This window comes from Oreochromis aureus, linkage group 17, assembly GCF_013358895.1.
Source record: "Oreochromis aureus strain Israel breed Guangdong linkage group 17, ZZ_aureus, whole genome shotgun sequence".
Taxonomy (NCBI): domain Eukaryota; kingdom Metazoa; phylum Chordata; class Actinopteri; order Cichliformes; family Cichlidae; genus Oreochromis; species Oreochromis aureus.
The window spans coordinates 28,322,643-28,338,802 of NC_052958.1; the positions used below are offsets into that span (position 1 = coordinate 28,322,643).

General features: G+C 42.4%; 2 protein-coding genes and 1 long non-coding RNA gene across 6 annotated transcripts; 2 read left to right on the forward strand and 1 right to left on the reverse strand.

Annotated features, from left to right (window-relative positions):
* LOC120433843 (leukocyte elastase inhibitor-like) lies at positions 1 to 2,020 on the forward strand. Its single transcript, XM_039600790.1, has 6 exons — positions 1 to 22; positions 410 to 672; positions 756 to 873; positions 975 to 1,117; positions 1,253 to 1,411; positions 1,547 to 2,020. Exons 1-6 carry the CDS (start codon positions 1 to 3, stop codon positions 1,955 to 1,957), a joined length of 1,116 nt encoding a protein of 371 aa, XP_039456724.1. The 3' UTR covers positions 1,958 to 2,020.
* Positions 2,021 to 2,083: 63 nt separating this feature from the next.
* LOC120434078 lies at positions 2,084 to 7,590 on the reverse strand. 2 transcript variants are annotated; one of them, XR_005608936.1, is made up of 4 exons: positions 7,343 to 7,590; positions 6,233 to 6,351; positions 3,452 to 3,599; positions 2,084 to 2,191 (listed from the first exon to the last, which is right to left on the reverse strand). It is a non-coding gene; the product is annotated as an uncharacterized LOC120434078 (long non-coding RNA). The 2 variants fall into 2 exon arrangements; XR_005608935.1 differs by lacking the exon at positions 2,084 to 2,191 and having other exon boundaries at positions 2,998 to 3,599.
* On the forward strand, positions 6,501 to 10,827 carry LOC116330449 (leukocyte elastase inhibitor-like). Of its 3 annotated transcripts, none has more exons than XM_039601548.1 (7): positions 6,501 to 6,629; positions 7,909 to 8,092; positions 8,669 to 8,806; positions 8,890 to 9,007; positions 9,105 to 9,247; positions 9,383 to 9,541; positions 10,354 to 10,827. In XM_039601548.1, exons 2-7 carry the CDS (start codon positions 7,925 to 7,927, stop codon positions 10,762 to 10,764), a joined length of 1,137 nt encoding a protein of 378 aa, XP_039457482.1. In that variant the 5' UTR covers positions 6,501 to 6,629; positions 7,909 to 7,924; the 3' UTR covers positions 10,765 to 10,827. The 3 variants fall into 3 exon arrangements, with proteins under 3 accessions (XP_039457482.1, XP_039457480.1, XP_039457481.1); XM_039601546.1 differs by lacking the exon at positions 6,501 to 6,629 and adding an exon at positions 6,768 to 6,967; XM_039601547.1 differs by lacking the exon at positions 6,501 to 6,629 and adding an exon at positions 7,712 to 7,737.
* Positions 10,828 to 16,160: the final 5,333 nt, after the last annotated feature.

Below are 16,160 nucleotides of genomic sequence, written 5' to 3' on the forward strand. Positions count from 1 at the left end.
ATGGAGAAGAAGAAAGCTGGATGCCAGAATCAGTGAAAACCTTGAAGGATGTTAGTCGTCTAACAGAGGTACAGCAGGGCATCATGAGATACGGGTCCTGGCTGATGTAACAAAACAAAAAAAGTCAATAGCAGAGGTCGACCGACTGAATGATTTGGACTCCAAAGTCCCATTCAGGGTTTATTCTTAGCTGCACGAAAGATATGGGCTCAAAATGTGGTCATAAATATTTTGTACTTGTAAATCAGGATTTGTATGTGTAAAAAAGATTTGTATGTGTAAAAAGAATTTGTGTATGTGTAAAAAAGATTTGTATGTGTAAAAAGAATTTGTGCGTTTACGCAAAAATTCTTTTTACACATACAAATCCTGATTTACAAGTACAAAATATTTATGACCACATTTTGAGCCCATAAACCTGATGCTGAAAGAATAAAGTTGTCCAGTTTCTGCCTTTGGACCATAAATTGTTACATTATAGTCGCTCAGGCTCAGTGTCACATCCTTTCAGTCTTTGTCTTCAATGCCACACAGGCCCTCTCATTCAGCTCAGGTGAAGGCGTCCATGCAGACTTCCAGAAACTGAACGCTGACATCAACTCACCATCTGCATCCTACATCCTGAAACTAGCCAACCGTCTTTATGGAGAAAACACTGCCCACTTCCTCCCAGTGAGTGTCCACATCAATGATTCTCTTCATAAAGTTCTTCATTACAAAGACTGGATTAATAAACACATGTCTGCTCTCTGCAGGACTTCCTTGAAGCCACACAGAAGTACTACCAGGCAGACCTGAAGGCTGTGGACTTCATCGGAGCTCCAGAGGCGTGCAGAGCAGAGATCAACAGCTGGGTCGAGCAGCAGACAGAAAGTGAGAATGTGCATCTTCCACAGCCTGAACAGCAGGGAATCATTTTAGCATCCTCTGTGGATTATAACGAAATATTGTTGTGTTTCTGTATTTCCTGTCAGATAAGATAAAAGACCTTCTGAAGCCAGGAACAGTCAACGCAGATACCAGACTGGCTCTGGTCAATGCTGTCTACTTCAAGGGCAACTGGAGGAACCCATTTGATGAGGCAAACACCAAAGAGATGCCCTTTAAAATCAGACAGGTAGAAATTTAACTGAAGGTTACAAAATCTGAATCAAAAGCCTGAATACAGGAAACAGTTTCAAAGGTTTAAGGTAAGCACCATCAGACGCTTTATGATAACATGATCTGGTTGCCTGGATTTCCTGTGTGTCAGAATGAGACCGTACCAGTCCAGATGATGTACCAGGAGAAGAAGCTTCCCTACAACTACATTGCTGACCATGATTTGCTGATCCTGGAGCTGCCCTATGTGGGTGAGGAGCTCAGCATGTTCATTCTGCTGCCTAAGGAGTCCTCAGACCCTCTGCTGAAGGTACACAGCCTAGAAACATGCTTACTTACTTTATTAAATTTGATCATTTAACAGACAGCTCCTGATTTCATGTATAAAATGAATTTGAATTTATGAGCAAAACAAATATGACAAAATGTATTAACTGTGTTCCAGCTGGAGAAGGAGCTAACACAGGAGAGGCTGAATGAATGGACCGACAGGAAAAACATGAGCACCTATTCAGAAGTTGTCCTTCACCTGCCAAAGTTCAAGCTGGAGGAAGACTACGAGCTGAATGAACCTCTGGCTAAACTGGGTATGAAGGACGTGTTCTGTGCAGGAAGAGCTGACCTGTCTGGCATGAACGGTGAAGGGGGGCTCTTCCTGTCTACGGTGGCCCACAAGGCCTTTGTGGAGGTGAATGAGGAGGGCACGGAGGCCGCTGCAGCCACAGATGCTGTGATCAGCGCTTATTGTTATATACCGGACACACACTTCAGAGCAGATCACCCCTTCCTCTTCTTCATCAGACACAATAAGACCAAGTCCATCCTGTTCTTTGGCAGATTCTCATCTCCTCAGTAGACAGAAGCAGCAGAGGAAGATGATGTTGCAATTCCAATAAATAAATCTCTGAAATAAAGGACATTGAGTTTTGTGTTGTGATGTTTTGCTAATTATAAAACTGTATTTTTCACTGAAATATTAAACTACTTATCAGACACATTTGTGTACCTTCTATAAAATATTTTGCTTTTCAAAAGAGATGGTACTTCTATAAAAGCACAAGTTCTAGTAGGTGGAAAGGCCCCAGCAATGCTGAAAAATATATACAGTTATTACAGCAGCATATTTTTCAGGGAAGGCCTTTTCTGTTACAGTATACTAAACTGCATGCTGCAGCTATTACAGCCACAATGACAAATGAACAGTTAGAATCCAATATCACAAAAAAAATCTAGCAGCTACTCTTGTCACATGTTTATAGACTTGTTAAAAGATGAGGGAATGTTTCACAGTGGCAAACACGACTCTGTACCAACATTTTTGAGACAGTCATGATGCTCTTTACTCAAAACTATCAGTTTTTCTCAGTTTACACATCTGATGTGTTTTCTGTGTTTTGCTGAGAATAAAATGTGGGAAAATCATCGCAGTCTGTTTTTATTTACATTTTACATAGTCTGTCAACATTTTTTTAAATTGGGGTTATACATTAAACACAGAGCATCACAGACTTTACTGATATCTGATTAACTAAACTGCTTATGTTGTTCAGTATCAACATTTCTCAAATGATGCTCAGGGCTGTAGCACACACTACAGATATAAATGACATCATTAGTCACCTGTCCAGTCCAGATTATGTAGATGAAGGAGAAGCCCTACAACTACAATCCATGAAAATGATGGAGAGCACAGATTTAAACCATGCGACACGAAGGCTGATGGTTCGAAGAAGGCAGGCAAGAAGATGATTGGACTGCAGTAATGACAGTAACAAGTGACAGTGACAGCCAAAACTAATTACTCATGAGAAAACAAGCGTGATTTGTGGCGTGACGTGTGGGATTCAGACAGCCAAGCAGGTGAGGCAGCCAACATTTAATGGACAATGAGCAAAGAAAGATGTGCAGCATTTAATCATTAACATGCCTACAATGCACAGAAACTCCACATGTGGCTACACAAAGCAAAACCTGTACAGACTTATGAAGTTTCACTTTGCAGAAAATCAGCATCAAAAAATCAGAAAATAATATAAAAGGCTCAATATGATGGACTGAATGAACTTCCATACAATGACTCATGTGGATATATCGTCCTCAGAACCGAGTACAAAAGAATCTTTCCATTGAACTTTTTTTATGATTTCCTTCCTCTTTGAAGCTATAAGAAACCACCCAAACACATCAGGCATCAATGGAAAGCCCGGGATGGCCTCTATTTAGTAGATCAGGAGATAGTAAGATATCTCAAATGAGTCAAAAGACATAGACTAAAAACAAATGTCCATTGCAGAGGAAATAAATGAACAAGCTGGTTCTAAGGAGGATATGAAAGCAATGCTAAATGTACCTCCGTATCAGGAAACAGTGACACAGTAGTGTGCAAGGATGATGCAAACATGTGAATCCTGCCAGTCGCTGAAGCAGTGTCGTGGTTATGAAAGATCCTTGGGCATCCAGGTCCAGCAAATTAGTCACTGAGCCCCCTCAGCAGAAATCTGAAATGGCACAACACATAGTGACATAATTTTGAAATAAAAAACCTAAAAACCCAAATGCTGATAAACTATTTCAGTGGCAATCATGATAACCAGCATGACTGAGGAGGTGGGTGTGATGCAAATTTCTTTATTTTATTAATGACCACATGTTTTTCCAATTTCACTTTTAGTAATATCACTTTTTGTGTCATTTAGTTATATACATATATGATAGCATCACATATGTGTTTTATGCTTTATTACACAAACACAGTTAGATCATTGTGAGTAAGTTAGAGACATCCAGGCGTTGTGGGGATTAGACAAATAGTGGGACTCCTTCTCCTTTACTCATGGAAGAAGGAGGAGGCTTCAGGAAGTTAATCTTTAGGTGACGGTTAAGTAAAAAACAAGGTCATAACTCTATCTGGGAGGATGAGCTAAAGGTATAGACCCACGTGATGTGGCAATGTGTAAGTGTTGTGGAATGTCTTTGTCTGTATGTTTTGTCACTTTGCATATAAGGCACAGGGCAGCGCCCATCTTCAGAGAGGAGTTTGGTGTTTGACCAGAGTGCTCTCTCTGCTGCAGCATATTATTAAACCAAATCAAAAGAACGTCTTGATGCACGCTCAATCATCCAGGTAAGTAAATCCCAAAAAGTTGATTCTGTTCATCTGGATGTAGCGTTTTCAGTGGGAGAAACATTTCATCACTCATCCAAGTGACTTCTTCAGTCTCAGCTGACTGCAGGTTTCCCCAAATCTTATAAACAGTACATTTGCATAATGACTGAAACTAGCACCACTGAATGAACAACAGGCTGGGAGGTCAGTTCCTAAATCATTAGTATGAAAATTCTCATGGCCACTAATCAAAGCTCAATGATCAAGGACCGCTGATCAATGGCCATGAGTACCATTCACAGACAGTTGGGGAATGGCTGCAAAGGGAGGAACGCTGGTTTAAGCCTGGAGTCGAGGCCATTTGGGTGAAAAGGGAAATACCATCTCTGAATCGAGGAGGGGGCCTAAGGGTACATCTTTCACCATCTTACAATGCTGTGATTGCAGCCATTCCCTTTTCGTTACTGTTCGTCTGATTTTGGGTCCGCTCCATAAACACACCAGCGTACCCCATCGTGACATGAGGTTCTAAACACTATCAATCACGGCCATACAGATGAGGGTTAACTCAACGATCTAGCGTTAACTGAAGCTCAGGCGCACTGCTTAATAGGTCGCTCCGATGATGTCAATCAGCACAGCTGATGAGCGGCAGGTGCGGCTACCTCCAGCACCAGAACACTTCTGGGTTGAGAGGTCGTTTCGGCGACACAAACAAAAACAGCGCACATGGACACAACGGGCAGGTAGGCCGCGGAAGACTGCCGGACCCTGACGGTTCCTCCCAATCATGCCCCCGGAACAGGGGGCACGGGACAATGTTTGAATTAATGCAGAGAGTATATAAAGGAAAATGGAAACAGCCTATAACATGCATTGTGTTTGGCAAGTGATGTACATGTGTATATATATCAGTGGCTGTCAATAAAGTTTCTCTCTCTCAGACTATGTTCAAGTCCAGGAAATGGCAAACGCCTGTGTGTTTATTCCCCCGTAATTATCCTAAGTGCAGTCTAGATAATACACTGGAAAACTTTCCAATGAGTCAAGCAGGAAGGACTACGCATTCCAAATGAGCAACGAGGAGTCACTGTTATTTTTATGATCCTCAGGCTGTAGACAGCAACATGCAGCACACCACTTTAACATTCTGATAGAAGCTTCATACATACAGCTTTGAAATGAGAAGAATCAGCTGCAGATGAAGGAGAGACAGAACTGGTAATCACTTTGTATATAATAATACATCCACGTGCACTGAGAGAGGTAAAGGTGCAGCAATATCAGGAGAGGAATTTTGATACAGAGAGCAGGGCATCTCAACAAAATTTAAATTATGACTTTGATCTTATGATCAGTTTCAATGGGCACTCCACTAAACAGTTGACTCCTCATGGGAGACACAAATATGTAAAAAAAAAGAAAAAAAGAAAAGAAAAAGTAAAGTCGTTTTTGCCGTTGAAAGAAATGGACTCAAATTAATTACCTAAAACTGGCAATAAAGTATTTGCTGGAACTCAGACATTGTAAAATATGGACATGGATACAGAGGTCTGAAATGAGAAGCCAGTGCACTGCAGTGTCCTTAAACCTGCATTCTTTTTAATGGACAGCAATCAGCATTACCTATGGTTGCAAAGAGTTCCACTTCTACAGAAGTCTGTGAGGCCAAAAAGATTACAGTTCCACAGTCAGGCCGGGTCCTCTCACAAGCTCTCTGTCGCCATCTGCTGACACTCTGAAAACTCCATCACTCCTACACTGTATGCAGCTGTGTGTGCTGCTGTTCTTTCATGGAAAGGAGAATTTTGGGCTGTTTTACAGTTATTAAATAATTCTCGTCATTTTTAATATATGACACTTTCATCTGTTAACAGTTAAAGTTGAAGGTTTTAAGAATAGCCATCACTTCAATATGCTTCCAATCAGCAATGAAGAAAAAACATATTTTAGTGTTGTTCTTTTTTTGTTTTTGTTTTTTTGTTTTTACATTTAACATATTCATTGCTCGAAAAACAAACTCACCCTGAATATCAAGAATGCCCGTCATGAAGAAGAAGAAAGCTGGATACCAGAATCAGGAAAGCCTTGAAGGATGTTAGTCGGCTAACAGAGTTACAGGAGGGCATCATGAGATACAGGTCCTGGATGATGTAACAGAAGAAAAAAAAAAAAAAACCAGTTAGCAATGAGGAAACATTTCCGGCCAGAACACAGGAGTATTTTTTAGAGGAATGTACGTATGTGCATATGTTGTAGGAGCCATATGTGAGTTTTTCCTTTTTGGTGTTAAGAGGGTTGGTTTAAAATGCACACACTGCATTGGTGCACGGTTGTGGGGCGTGACTCATGGGTGTGTATTGGGCAATAAATGTTGTTGCACTCACCTGTTCAGCGCACCTGCTGTTTGATGAGCAAAACGGTGAGCGTGGGGTAACACTTTCTGTTGACCGCAACTGAATGCGCAGTTTGTCTGATTCTGCGGGTGGATATCGCAATTTGGCATAATAATTGGTGTAACACTTTGAGAGTGGCAGTCATCTTTCTTTGTGCAGTTGTTTTATATTGGATCCCATGTACTGAAGTGTGGTTTGAATAGTATAATGGTTGAGTAAAGAGAACAGTAGCTCAGAAGTGCATTTCCTGCGTTATTGTTGCGTGTCGTCAGCATCCCCATGTTTAGCCTGCCGCGGCCGTCGGTTTGGAGGAGCCGTAATATATGTCGTTAATGATCAGATCGGAGAGGAGGCACTCTGTTCTGTGAGTTGCACTTACAGTCCGAGATTAGAGTCAGACTGTAAATATGCTTTTAAGAACCGGCTCCAGGTTTCGTGGGAACTAAATGAATTAACAATGAACTGCACTAGAGAAACTTCATTCTCTGAAACATTCCCATCAACCGTTCCCGTCAGAGTCGATCGACCTGAGTTCAGGTTTACACACAAGATCTAGTCATGCTGTTCTCTGTAAAATAAGCCATCACCAGAAGAAGATTCCACTGCCACTGGAAACAGAAAAAAGTGGGGACGAATTTTCTTACAGAATTCTGAGATTCAAGTCCCCACTTTTTTTCTTTTCTTTTCTGTTAAAGCCCTGATCATCTTCCGTAGGACCGCATTTCTTTATTCCACCAACCTTATTTACACGCTTTCCTCATTCCTGTGCTTCTCCTCGTTTTATGTGTCTACGAGTTTCACTTTTCTTTCTCTTCTCATCTTGCTTTGAATTTCTCGCACCCAGTGAGTAAAGCGTGCTTAAGTCACAGAAACCAGCTATGTGAAAACGGCTCGGTTGTTAAAATAAATGCACAGCTGGCAGATGATTGGGGTGATTTTCTATATTCTCACAGCAGTGATGGTGTTACTTCCTGAAGGGTTTTTTCCCCTCATTGCTTAGACCAGGGGTGTCGAACTCCAGGCCTCGAGGGCCGGTATCCTGAAGGTTTTGGATCCCACCCTGGGTCAACACACCTGAAACAAATGATTAGTTCACTACCAGGCTTCTGGAGAACTTCAAGACATGTTGAGGAGGTAATTTAGCCATTTAAATCAGCTGTGATGGATCAAGGACACATCTAAAACCTGCAGGACACCGGCCCTCGAGGCCTGGAGTTCGACGCCTGTGGCTTAGACATAAAGTCTCTTACTGTGTTTCCTGTATGTAATGCTGTAGCAGTTTAAACGGTTGTTTGCATGTTACAGGAAAACGCCATCAACCATGTCCACCATCAGCAGCTCAAACACAGCCTTTGCCTTGGAGCTGTTCCGCACTCTGAGCCAGACAAACCCTGCTGGAAACATCTTTGTCTCTCCTCTGAGCATCAGCTCAGCCCTGGCCATGGTCTACCTGGGAGCTAAAGGAGACACTGCAGCTCAGATTGCTCAGGTCAGCTCACTGTCACTTGTTACCTGCACGAGGCCATCAGTTGATCAGCTAGCACGCCTGTGCAACTTCAAGCCTTCGTTGCATTTTAAAAGCAGTCAGTTTCACCTGTTTCCACAAAGTGTCTTATCAGATGTTGCTGTCTGTTCTTGTTTTGGTTTGTTTGGTTCTTTTATATATATTTATATCTTTGGAGAAATTTCACACCTTCTTGTGAGACCAGGGCTGTCTTATAAACTTTCTTTTCTTTTCAGTAGGTTTATGAATGGACAGAATTCATTCGTTAAACATGTTTGAAAAGCTGTTTATGTGGCCAAAATTCTGAATCCAAGATGTTCCCAGTCTGACATCAGCAATTTGTGTTTATAAATGGCATCAAAGTCCATAAAACCTACAAACAGTATAGTGAGTGAGAGCATGATGCTCAGTGAGACTGACAGTGTGGTAAAGGTTATTATTAAACCTGATGCTGAAAGAATAAAGTTGTCCAGTTTCTGCCTTTGGACCATAAATTGTTACATTAGGGTCGCTCAGGCTCAGTGTCACATCCTTTCAGTCTTTGTCTTCAATGCCACACAGGCCCTCTCATTCAGCTCAGGTGAAGGCGTCCATGCAGACTTCCAGAAACTGAACGCTGACATCAACTCACCATCTGCATCCTACATCCTGAAACTAGCCAACCGTCTTTATGGAGAAAACACTGCCTACTTCCTCCCAGTGAGTGTCCACATCAATGATTCTCTTCATAAAGTTCTTCATTACAAAGACTGGATTAATAAACAGATGTCTGCTCTCTGCAGGACTTCCTTGAAGCCACACATAGGTACTGCCAGGCAGACCTGAAGGCTGTGGACTTCATCGGAGCTCCAGAGGCTTGCAGAGCAGAGATCAACAGCTGGGTCGAGCAGCAGACAGAAAGTGAGACTGCATCTTTTACATCCTGAACAGCAGGGAATCATTTTAGCATCCTCTGTGGATTATAATGAAATATTGTTGTTTCTGTATTTCCTGTCAGATAAGATAAAAGACCTTCTGAAGCCAGGAACAGTCAACAAAGATACCTTACTGACTCTGGTCAATGCTGTCTACTTCAAGGGCAACTGGAGGAACAGATTTGAGGAGGCAAACACCAAAGAGATGCCCTTTAAAATCAGACAGGTAGAAATTTAACTGAAGGTTACAAAATCTGGATCAAAACTCTGAATACAGGAAACGGTTTAAAACGTTTTAGGTAAGCACCATCAGAAGCTTTATGATAACATGATCTGGTCGTCTGGATTTCCTGTGTGTCAGAATGAGACTGTACCAGTCCAGATGATGCACCAGAGGAAGAAGCTTCCCTACAACTACATTCCTGACCATGATTTGCAGATCCTGGAGCTGCCCTATGTGGCTGAGGAGCTCAGCATGTTCATTCTGCTGCCTAAGGAGTCCTCAGACCCTTTGCTGAAGGTACACAGCCTAGAAACAAGTTCCTGTAAAGAAAAGCCATGAAAACCTCTTCCTGTAGCATCCCTGATTGAATGATGGTCTCTTATACTAATGCTTCACAGAATTTTTATTAGAGGTCTGGTTCACTGAAACATTTGGTGAAGACACTGTCAAAAACCTAAAATCTTAATATCACAAAATTAAAATATTAAGGAAACACTCATTTCTCCTGCACACTAACTATAACATGAACATCAAATTACACTTTATATCATGAATCTTATGCATATTTTTCACCTCTCAATCCTACATAATCAAAAGGTGGTAAGTCCTTTCACTGGAAACTAAAATTCTCTTATGACATTGCTGCAGTTCACCCCATTTGCTCTTACTTTAGAGTTTTCGTAGTTGTAAGCTAGTAAACATTTTTGATTGCACATAACTTATTACATTAAAGGTAACATTAACAAAACTCATGCCACTGTCAGCTGGGTATTAATTAATACAGACAATATACATAATCTATCGTCTTAAGGCCATATTGTAAAACCCACGTTATTAACAAACCTTCATCTTGTGTTTTGCGCTAGTTTCCTGTTTCAAAATAAAAGCATGGACTTCAAAATAAAACCCAAGTAGTTCCAAAACAAATATACGTGTCAATATTACCAAATTATATCTGACCATTCAAAGGTCATTTACACAAATGCTTCACTTCAGTTTACTTACATTCTTAAATGTTTAAATTTAACAGGCAGCTCCTGATTTCCTGTATAAAATGAATCTAAATCTGAGCAAAAGAAATATGACCAAATGTATTAACTGTGTTCCAGCTGGAGAAGGAGCTAACACAGGAGAGGCTGAATGAATGGACCGACAGGAAAAACATGGAAGTTGATTCAGAAGTTGTCCTTCACCTGCCAAAGTTCAAGCTGGAGGAAGACTATGAGCTGAATGAACCTCTGGCTAAACTGGGTATGAAGGACGTGTTCTGTGCAGGAAGGGCTAACCTGTCTGGCATGAACGGTGAAGCTGGGCTCTTCCTTTCTACGGTGGTCCACAAGGCCTTTGCGGAGGTGAATGAGGAGGGCACGGAGGCCGCTGCAGCCACAGGTGCTGTGATCAAGGTGGAAAGTTTTATAGCGGACACACACTTCACAGCAGATCACCCCTTCCTCTTCTTCATCAGACACAATAAGACCAAGTCCATCCTGTTCTTTGGCAGATTCTCATCTCCTCAGTAGACAGAAGCAGCAGAGGAAGATGATGTTGCAATTCCAATAAATAAATCTCTGAAATAAAGGACATTGAGTTTTGTGTTGTGATGTTTTGCTAATTATAAAACTGTATTTTTCACTGAAATATTAAACTACTTGTATGTGGGTTTTTGTTTTGTGTGTGGGGGGGGGTTGTTTGTTGTAGCAGCTTTGGAGAACATGGATACTGTGTTGTGCAGCTATTATGAGTAGCCAGATTCCAAGATCAGACAAATCTCGCAGCTGCTCTCATCACATGTTTACAGACTCTTGTTAAAAGAAGAGGGAATGCTACACACACTTTTTTTTTTTTTTTTTTTTTTTTAAATTGGCATTCTAAATTAAACACAGGTTTTAATACCCTTTCTCCTCATCTGTGTTTCACAACAGAGCACCACAGACTTTACTGATATCTGATTAACTGAACTGCTTATGCTGTTCAGTATCAACATTTCTCAAATGATACTCAGGCCTGCATGGATGCAGGTATAAATGACATCATCGGTTACCTGTGATGGGACCCGATTGGTCCTTAAAGACACGTTCTGAAAGGCAATGACGCATTTTCAAGCGCCATCATCAACTTATCTCCTTTGCCTCATGTGCTTCTAAAACATCTTACAGTTCACATAATGACACATTTTCAAAAATTAAATGCTACCATCGACAAGTTTAATGTTGAAACCTTGTTGTAAATTGAATGTTATATGTATAATAATTCCCCTCCGTGGATCGCTACCATATTGATGGAGGGGTTTGTGTGTCCCAAGGACCCCAGGGACTATGTTGTGGGAGGCTTTTGCCCATGGCAAATTGATCCTAGGTGACGGCCCAGACAAAGACCAGTTCAAAAGCCCCTATCAGTAGAAGATCCAGAGAACATTTCACCGTGCCTGGGATAGGGTTACTGGGGCCCTGCCTTAGTCCAAAAAAGGGACATGGGCCTACCCTTCTGTAGGGAAGTCCCTGTTGTCTGCAGCTATATACCAAATGACAGGTCAGAGTACTGGGCCTTCTTGGACTCTGTCATCTTACTGGGAGACTTCAACGCTCATGTGGGCACGGATAGTGATACCTGGAGAGGCGTGATTGGGAGGAACGGCCTGCCAGATCTGAACTGGAGTGATGTTCAAACATGGTGTTAGTTATGAACAAACTGTGGTTTGCACAGAAGGGTGTCCATAAGTGCACGTGGCACCAGGACACCCCAGGCTGCAGGTCAGTTTTGTAATTGTATCATCAGATCTGCGGCCGCATGTTCTGGACACTCGGGCAAACTCAGGTGTTGAGCTGTCAACTGATCACCACCTGGTGGTGAGTTGAATCAGGTGGTGGGGGAAGATGCTGGACAAACCTGGAGCACCTAAACGTAAAGTAAGGGTGTGCTGGGAATGCCTAGCAGAGGCCACCATCCGCAAGATCTTCTGCTCCCACCTCCGGCAGAGCTCTAACAGCATTCCAAGGGAGACTGGGGTCCTTCTGTCTGAATGAACCATGTTCAGCATCTCCATTGCTGAAGCTGCTTCAACCCCTGAACCAGATGGTGGACACCAGAGGTGAAGGGAACCATCGGGCTCTAGAAGAAGTCCTATTGAGCTTAGTCAGCCTGTGGTACTTCGACGGCAGCTGATGGGTATCAGGCCAAGCGGAACACAGCTCGGACAGTGGCTGAAGCAAAAACTCTAGTGTGGGAGCAGTTCGGAAAGGCCATGGAAGAAGACTTTCGGTTTGCCTCGAACAGATTCTGTCAAATCGTCAGGCAACGGGGTATTACCTGCATTATGTATCGTGCAGGTGGAGCGCTGCTCACTTCAGCTAAGGATATTGTTGAGCAGTGGAAGGAATACTTCTAGGACCTCCTTAATCCCACTGGCACGTCTTCTATATAGGAAGTAGAGTCTGGGGATGAGGAGGATGACTCGTCCATCACCAGGGGTGAGGTCATCTTAATAAACATCTCCTTGGTGGCCGGCCCCCTGGGGTGGATGAGGGTTGCCCCGAGTTCCTAAAGGCTCTGGATGTTGTAGGGCTGTCTTGGTTGACACGCCTCTACAATGCTGTGTGGAGATCAGGGGCAGTACCCCTGGATTGGCAGACCGCATAAAGGAGTGGGAGATTGACACACGGATTGGTGATGCGGACGCTGTACTGTCTGTTGTGGTGAAGAGAGAGCTGAGTGTTAAAGCGAGGCTCTCAATTTACCGGTCGATCTATGTCCCTATCCTCACCTAAGGTCACAAGCTGTGGGTAGTGACCAAAAGAACGAGATCTCAGATACAAGCGGCAGAAATGGGTGTCCTCCGAAGGGTGGCTGGCCTCTCCCTTAGAGATAGGGTGAGAAGTTTGGCCATCCGGGAGGGGCTCAGAGTAGAGTCGCTGTTCCTTCACATCAAAAGAAGCCAGTTGAGATGGTTCGAGGATCTGACAAGGATGCCTCCTGGGCAACTCCTGGGTGAGGTGTTCCAGGAGTGTCCTGGTGGGACATGCCTGGCATGTCACCCAGGCATGTCCCACCAGGAGGAGGCCCCGGGCAGACCCAAGACACGCTGGAGAGATTATATTTCTTGGCTGGCCTGGGAACACCTTGGTTTTCCCCCGGACAAGCGGGAGGAGGTGGCTGGGGAGAGGAAGGTCTGGGCTTCTCTGCTTGGCCTGCTGCCCCCGCAACCCAACGATGGATGGATGGATGCTTGCATGCTTGCATGCTTCCTTTTTTGCCATTGAAAACAATGGACTCAAATTAATTACCTAACCTCAATCCAGGAATAAAATATTTAAAACTCAAACTCAGACATGATAAAATATGGACATGGATACAGTGGTTTGAAAAGAGAACCCAGTGCAGTGCAAGGTTCTTAAACCTGCATTCTTTATAATGGCCAGCAATCAGCATTACCTATGGTTGCAAAGAGTTCCACTGCTACAGAAGTCTGTGGGGCCAAAAAGATTACGGTTCCACAGTTACAGTTCTACTTCTACACTGTATGCAGCTGTGTGTGCCGCTGTTCTTTCATGGAAGGGGGAATCTTTGGCTGTTTTACAGTTATTATGTGCTTCTAGTCATTTTTTTTACATATGACATTTTCATCTCTTAATAATTAAAGTTGAAAGCTTTTTACCATCACTTCAACATGCTTCCCATTACAAATAAAACAACAATATTTTAGTGTTGCTGTTTTTTTGTTTTTGTTTCTTTGTTTTTACATTTAACATATTCATTGCTTGAAAAATAAACTCACCCTGAAGATCAAGGTGGATGCCAGAATCAGGGAAGCCTTGAAGGATGCTAGTTGGCTAACAGAGTTACAAATTTCATTTCAAAAGACTTGATAAAAGTGTGTTATTGTGCAAACTGTGCAAAAAGGAGCACCTCAACCTTAAGGTACCATCTAAATGCAAAAAATGTTGCAGCGAGCACAGAAACTGTGGGAGCTGTTAGCGCTAGCAGTCCTAGTTTGAGTACCAACAAAAGGTGTCGGCAGGTGTCGGCAGCTACTACAACAGCAACTACACCAGGAGCAAACAAGACTGGGGCAACAGAATTAGCCACCCATATGGGATGTTTCCACACAGTGGAATTCAACACTGGATATGGTTTTCATCCACTAAGAATCAAGAGGCTGTTTTTGCTGCTTTAGACAAACAAAAGCACAAGCCACACATTTTAACTCGATCAGAGCTGGGAAAACTCCAAAAGCTGGTGAATGTCCTTGAGCCATGCAGGTAAATAAAATTTTTTTAACTTATTGATACTGTTTCTTCAAAAAGCTCTATGGTTGACAGTTATTGTGTAGATTAATAACTGCTTTCTTGAACTGTCTACTACGGGTTTGTGACCGAGCTTTTGGAGGTGAGAGACATGTCTCATGTTCAGTGGTTTTACCTGCTTTCTGCCACCTGCATCACACCATGGAGGTCTCCAATGATGACTCAAACTACATGGTGAAATTTAAGACTGCCTTTACGAAGGACCTATCCCAACATGTAGCTACACTCAACCGTCAGCGGCTCAAGATAGCTACTGTGCTTGACCGACGCTTTAAGGATTTAAAGTGTCTTGCAAGGGGAGAGCGAGATGAGTTTTGGAGCAGCCTTGAGGCCCTGCTGCAGGAACAGTATAAAAATGCCACCACAAAGGAGCCAGCAAAGACAAAGAGCCTCCTCCTCTCTTCATTGTCTTCAGACTCTGATTCTGATGAGGAAGCCCTGTGTAACAGGGCCCTGAGTTTGTACAGAGCAGAATCCACCAACAGTGAGACAGACTGCCCGCTGCAGTGGTGGTCCTGTCAAGCAGGGACACACCCACAGCTGTCTGTCCTGGCCCGCAAGTATCTGATTAGTCCTGCCACTTCTGTCTAATGTGAGAGACTTTTCTCACTTGCAGGTCACATAGTAACAAAAAAGAGAGCTGTCTTGAGCTTTGAAAATGTAAACAGGCTAGTTTGTGTAAGTAACTGGCTGAAAGAGACGGACGGTAAATAAGCATGAAGGTATTGTGAGTCCAATGGGTTTGTTATTTTTTGCACTAAAATGTTCGATGATCACACTGTTTTAGCCTAATGTACAAATTAATTTTTGCTAAGGTTTTATTATTATTATTTAATGACAATACAATTTTGAAAATGTACTAAAATGCACATCTGATTAATTAGATAGATAGATAGATAGATAGATAGATAGATAGATAGATAGATAGATAGATAGATAGATAGATAGATAGATAGATAGATAGATAGATAGATAGATAGATACTATAAAGTGTCATAAACTCTGTTATAACAGTCGCAGAAACCAGCCAATGTGAAAACAGCTCCGGTTGTTAAAATAAATGCAAAGCTTTGATTTTCTTTATTCTTCCCGCAGTGGCGGGGTTACTTCCGGAAAGTCTCTGTTTTAAGTGCACTCATAGATCGATCAAAGACTCACAGATAAATGGGCAGCATCAGTCTCGTTTAGGTTGCCGTGTCTCCACAGTGTACGCATCCGCCTATCATAGCGAAAGATCCCCGGCTCGAGGTAAGGCATATCCCCTTGGATTTGCGTCAGAAAGGTCTGAAATTTACAAAAAATAACAACAATAATAATAATAATAATAATTAAAAACTAAAATTTAAAAAAATAATAATAATACTTAAAAAAAAAAAAATCTATCAAGTCGAACAAGCGAAGCTACCCGATCACTTCTGAATAAGTTCTTGTGAATAAAGTAGCTTTAAGTCTCGTATAAGTGAGCAGAGTCGCTGCTGACAGACGGGCTACACCGTGTGCGGAGTCTTAGCTTCAGTGGATGGGGCAGCTTCGGATGTGGCGTCTGTTTGTTTGCGCGAACCTAAAAAAATTCACTTTTTCTCGATGCTTTAATATAAAGTCTCTTGTTGTGTTTC

Bases quoted from the DNA above. Each gene is read 5' to 3' on its own strand.
- LOC116330449 (XM_039601546.1), top strand. From the start codon at position 6,927: ATGTCGTTAATGATCAGATCGGAGAGGAGGCACTCTGTTCT. The intron at 6,968-7,908 runs GTGAGTTGCACT...TGCATGTTACAG, and splicing joins GAGAGGAGGCACTCTGTTCT to GAAAACGCCATCAACCATGT. The intron at 8,807-8,889 runs GTGAGTGTCCAC...TGCTCTCTGCAG, and splicing joins ACACTGCCTACTTCCTCCCA to GACTTCCTTGAAGCCACACA.
- LOC120433843 (XM_039600790.1), top strand. From the start codon at position 1: ATGGAGAAGAAGAAAGCTGGAT. The intron at 673-755 runs GTGAGTGTCCAC...TGCTCTCTGCAG, and splicing joins ACACTGCCCACTTCCTCCCA to GACTTCCTTGAAGCCACACA. The intron at 1,118-1,252 runs GTAGAAATTTAA...CCTGTGTGTCAG, and splicing joins TGCCCTTTAAAATCAGACAG to AATGAGACCGTACCAGTCCA.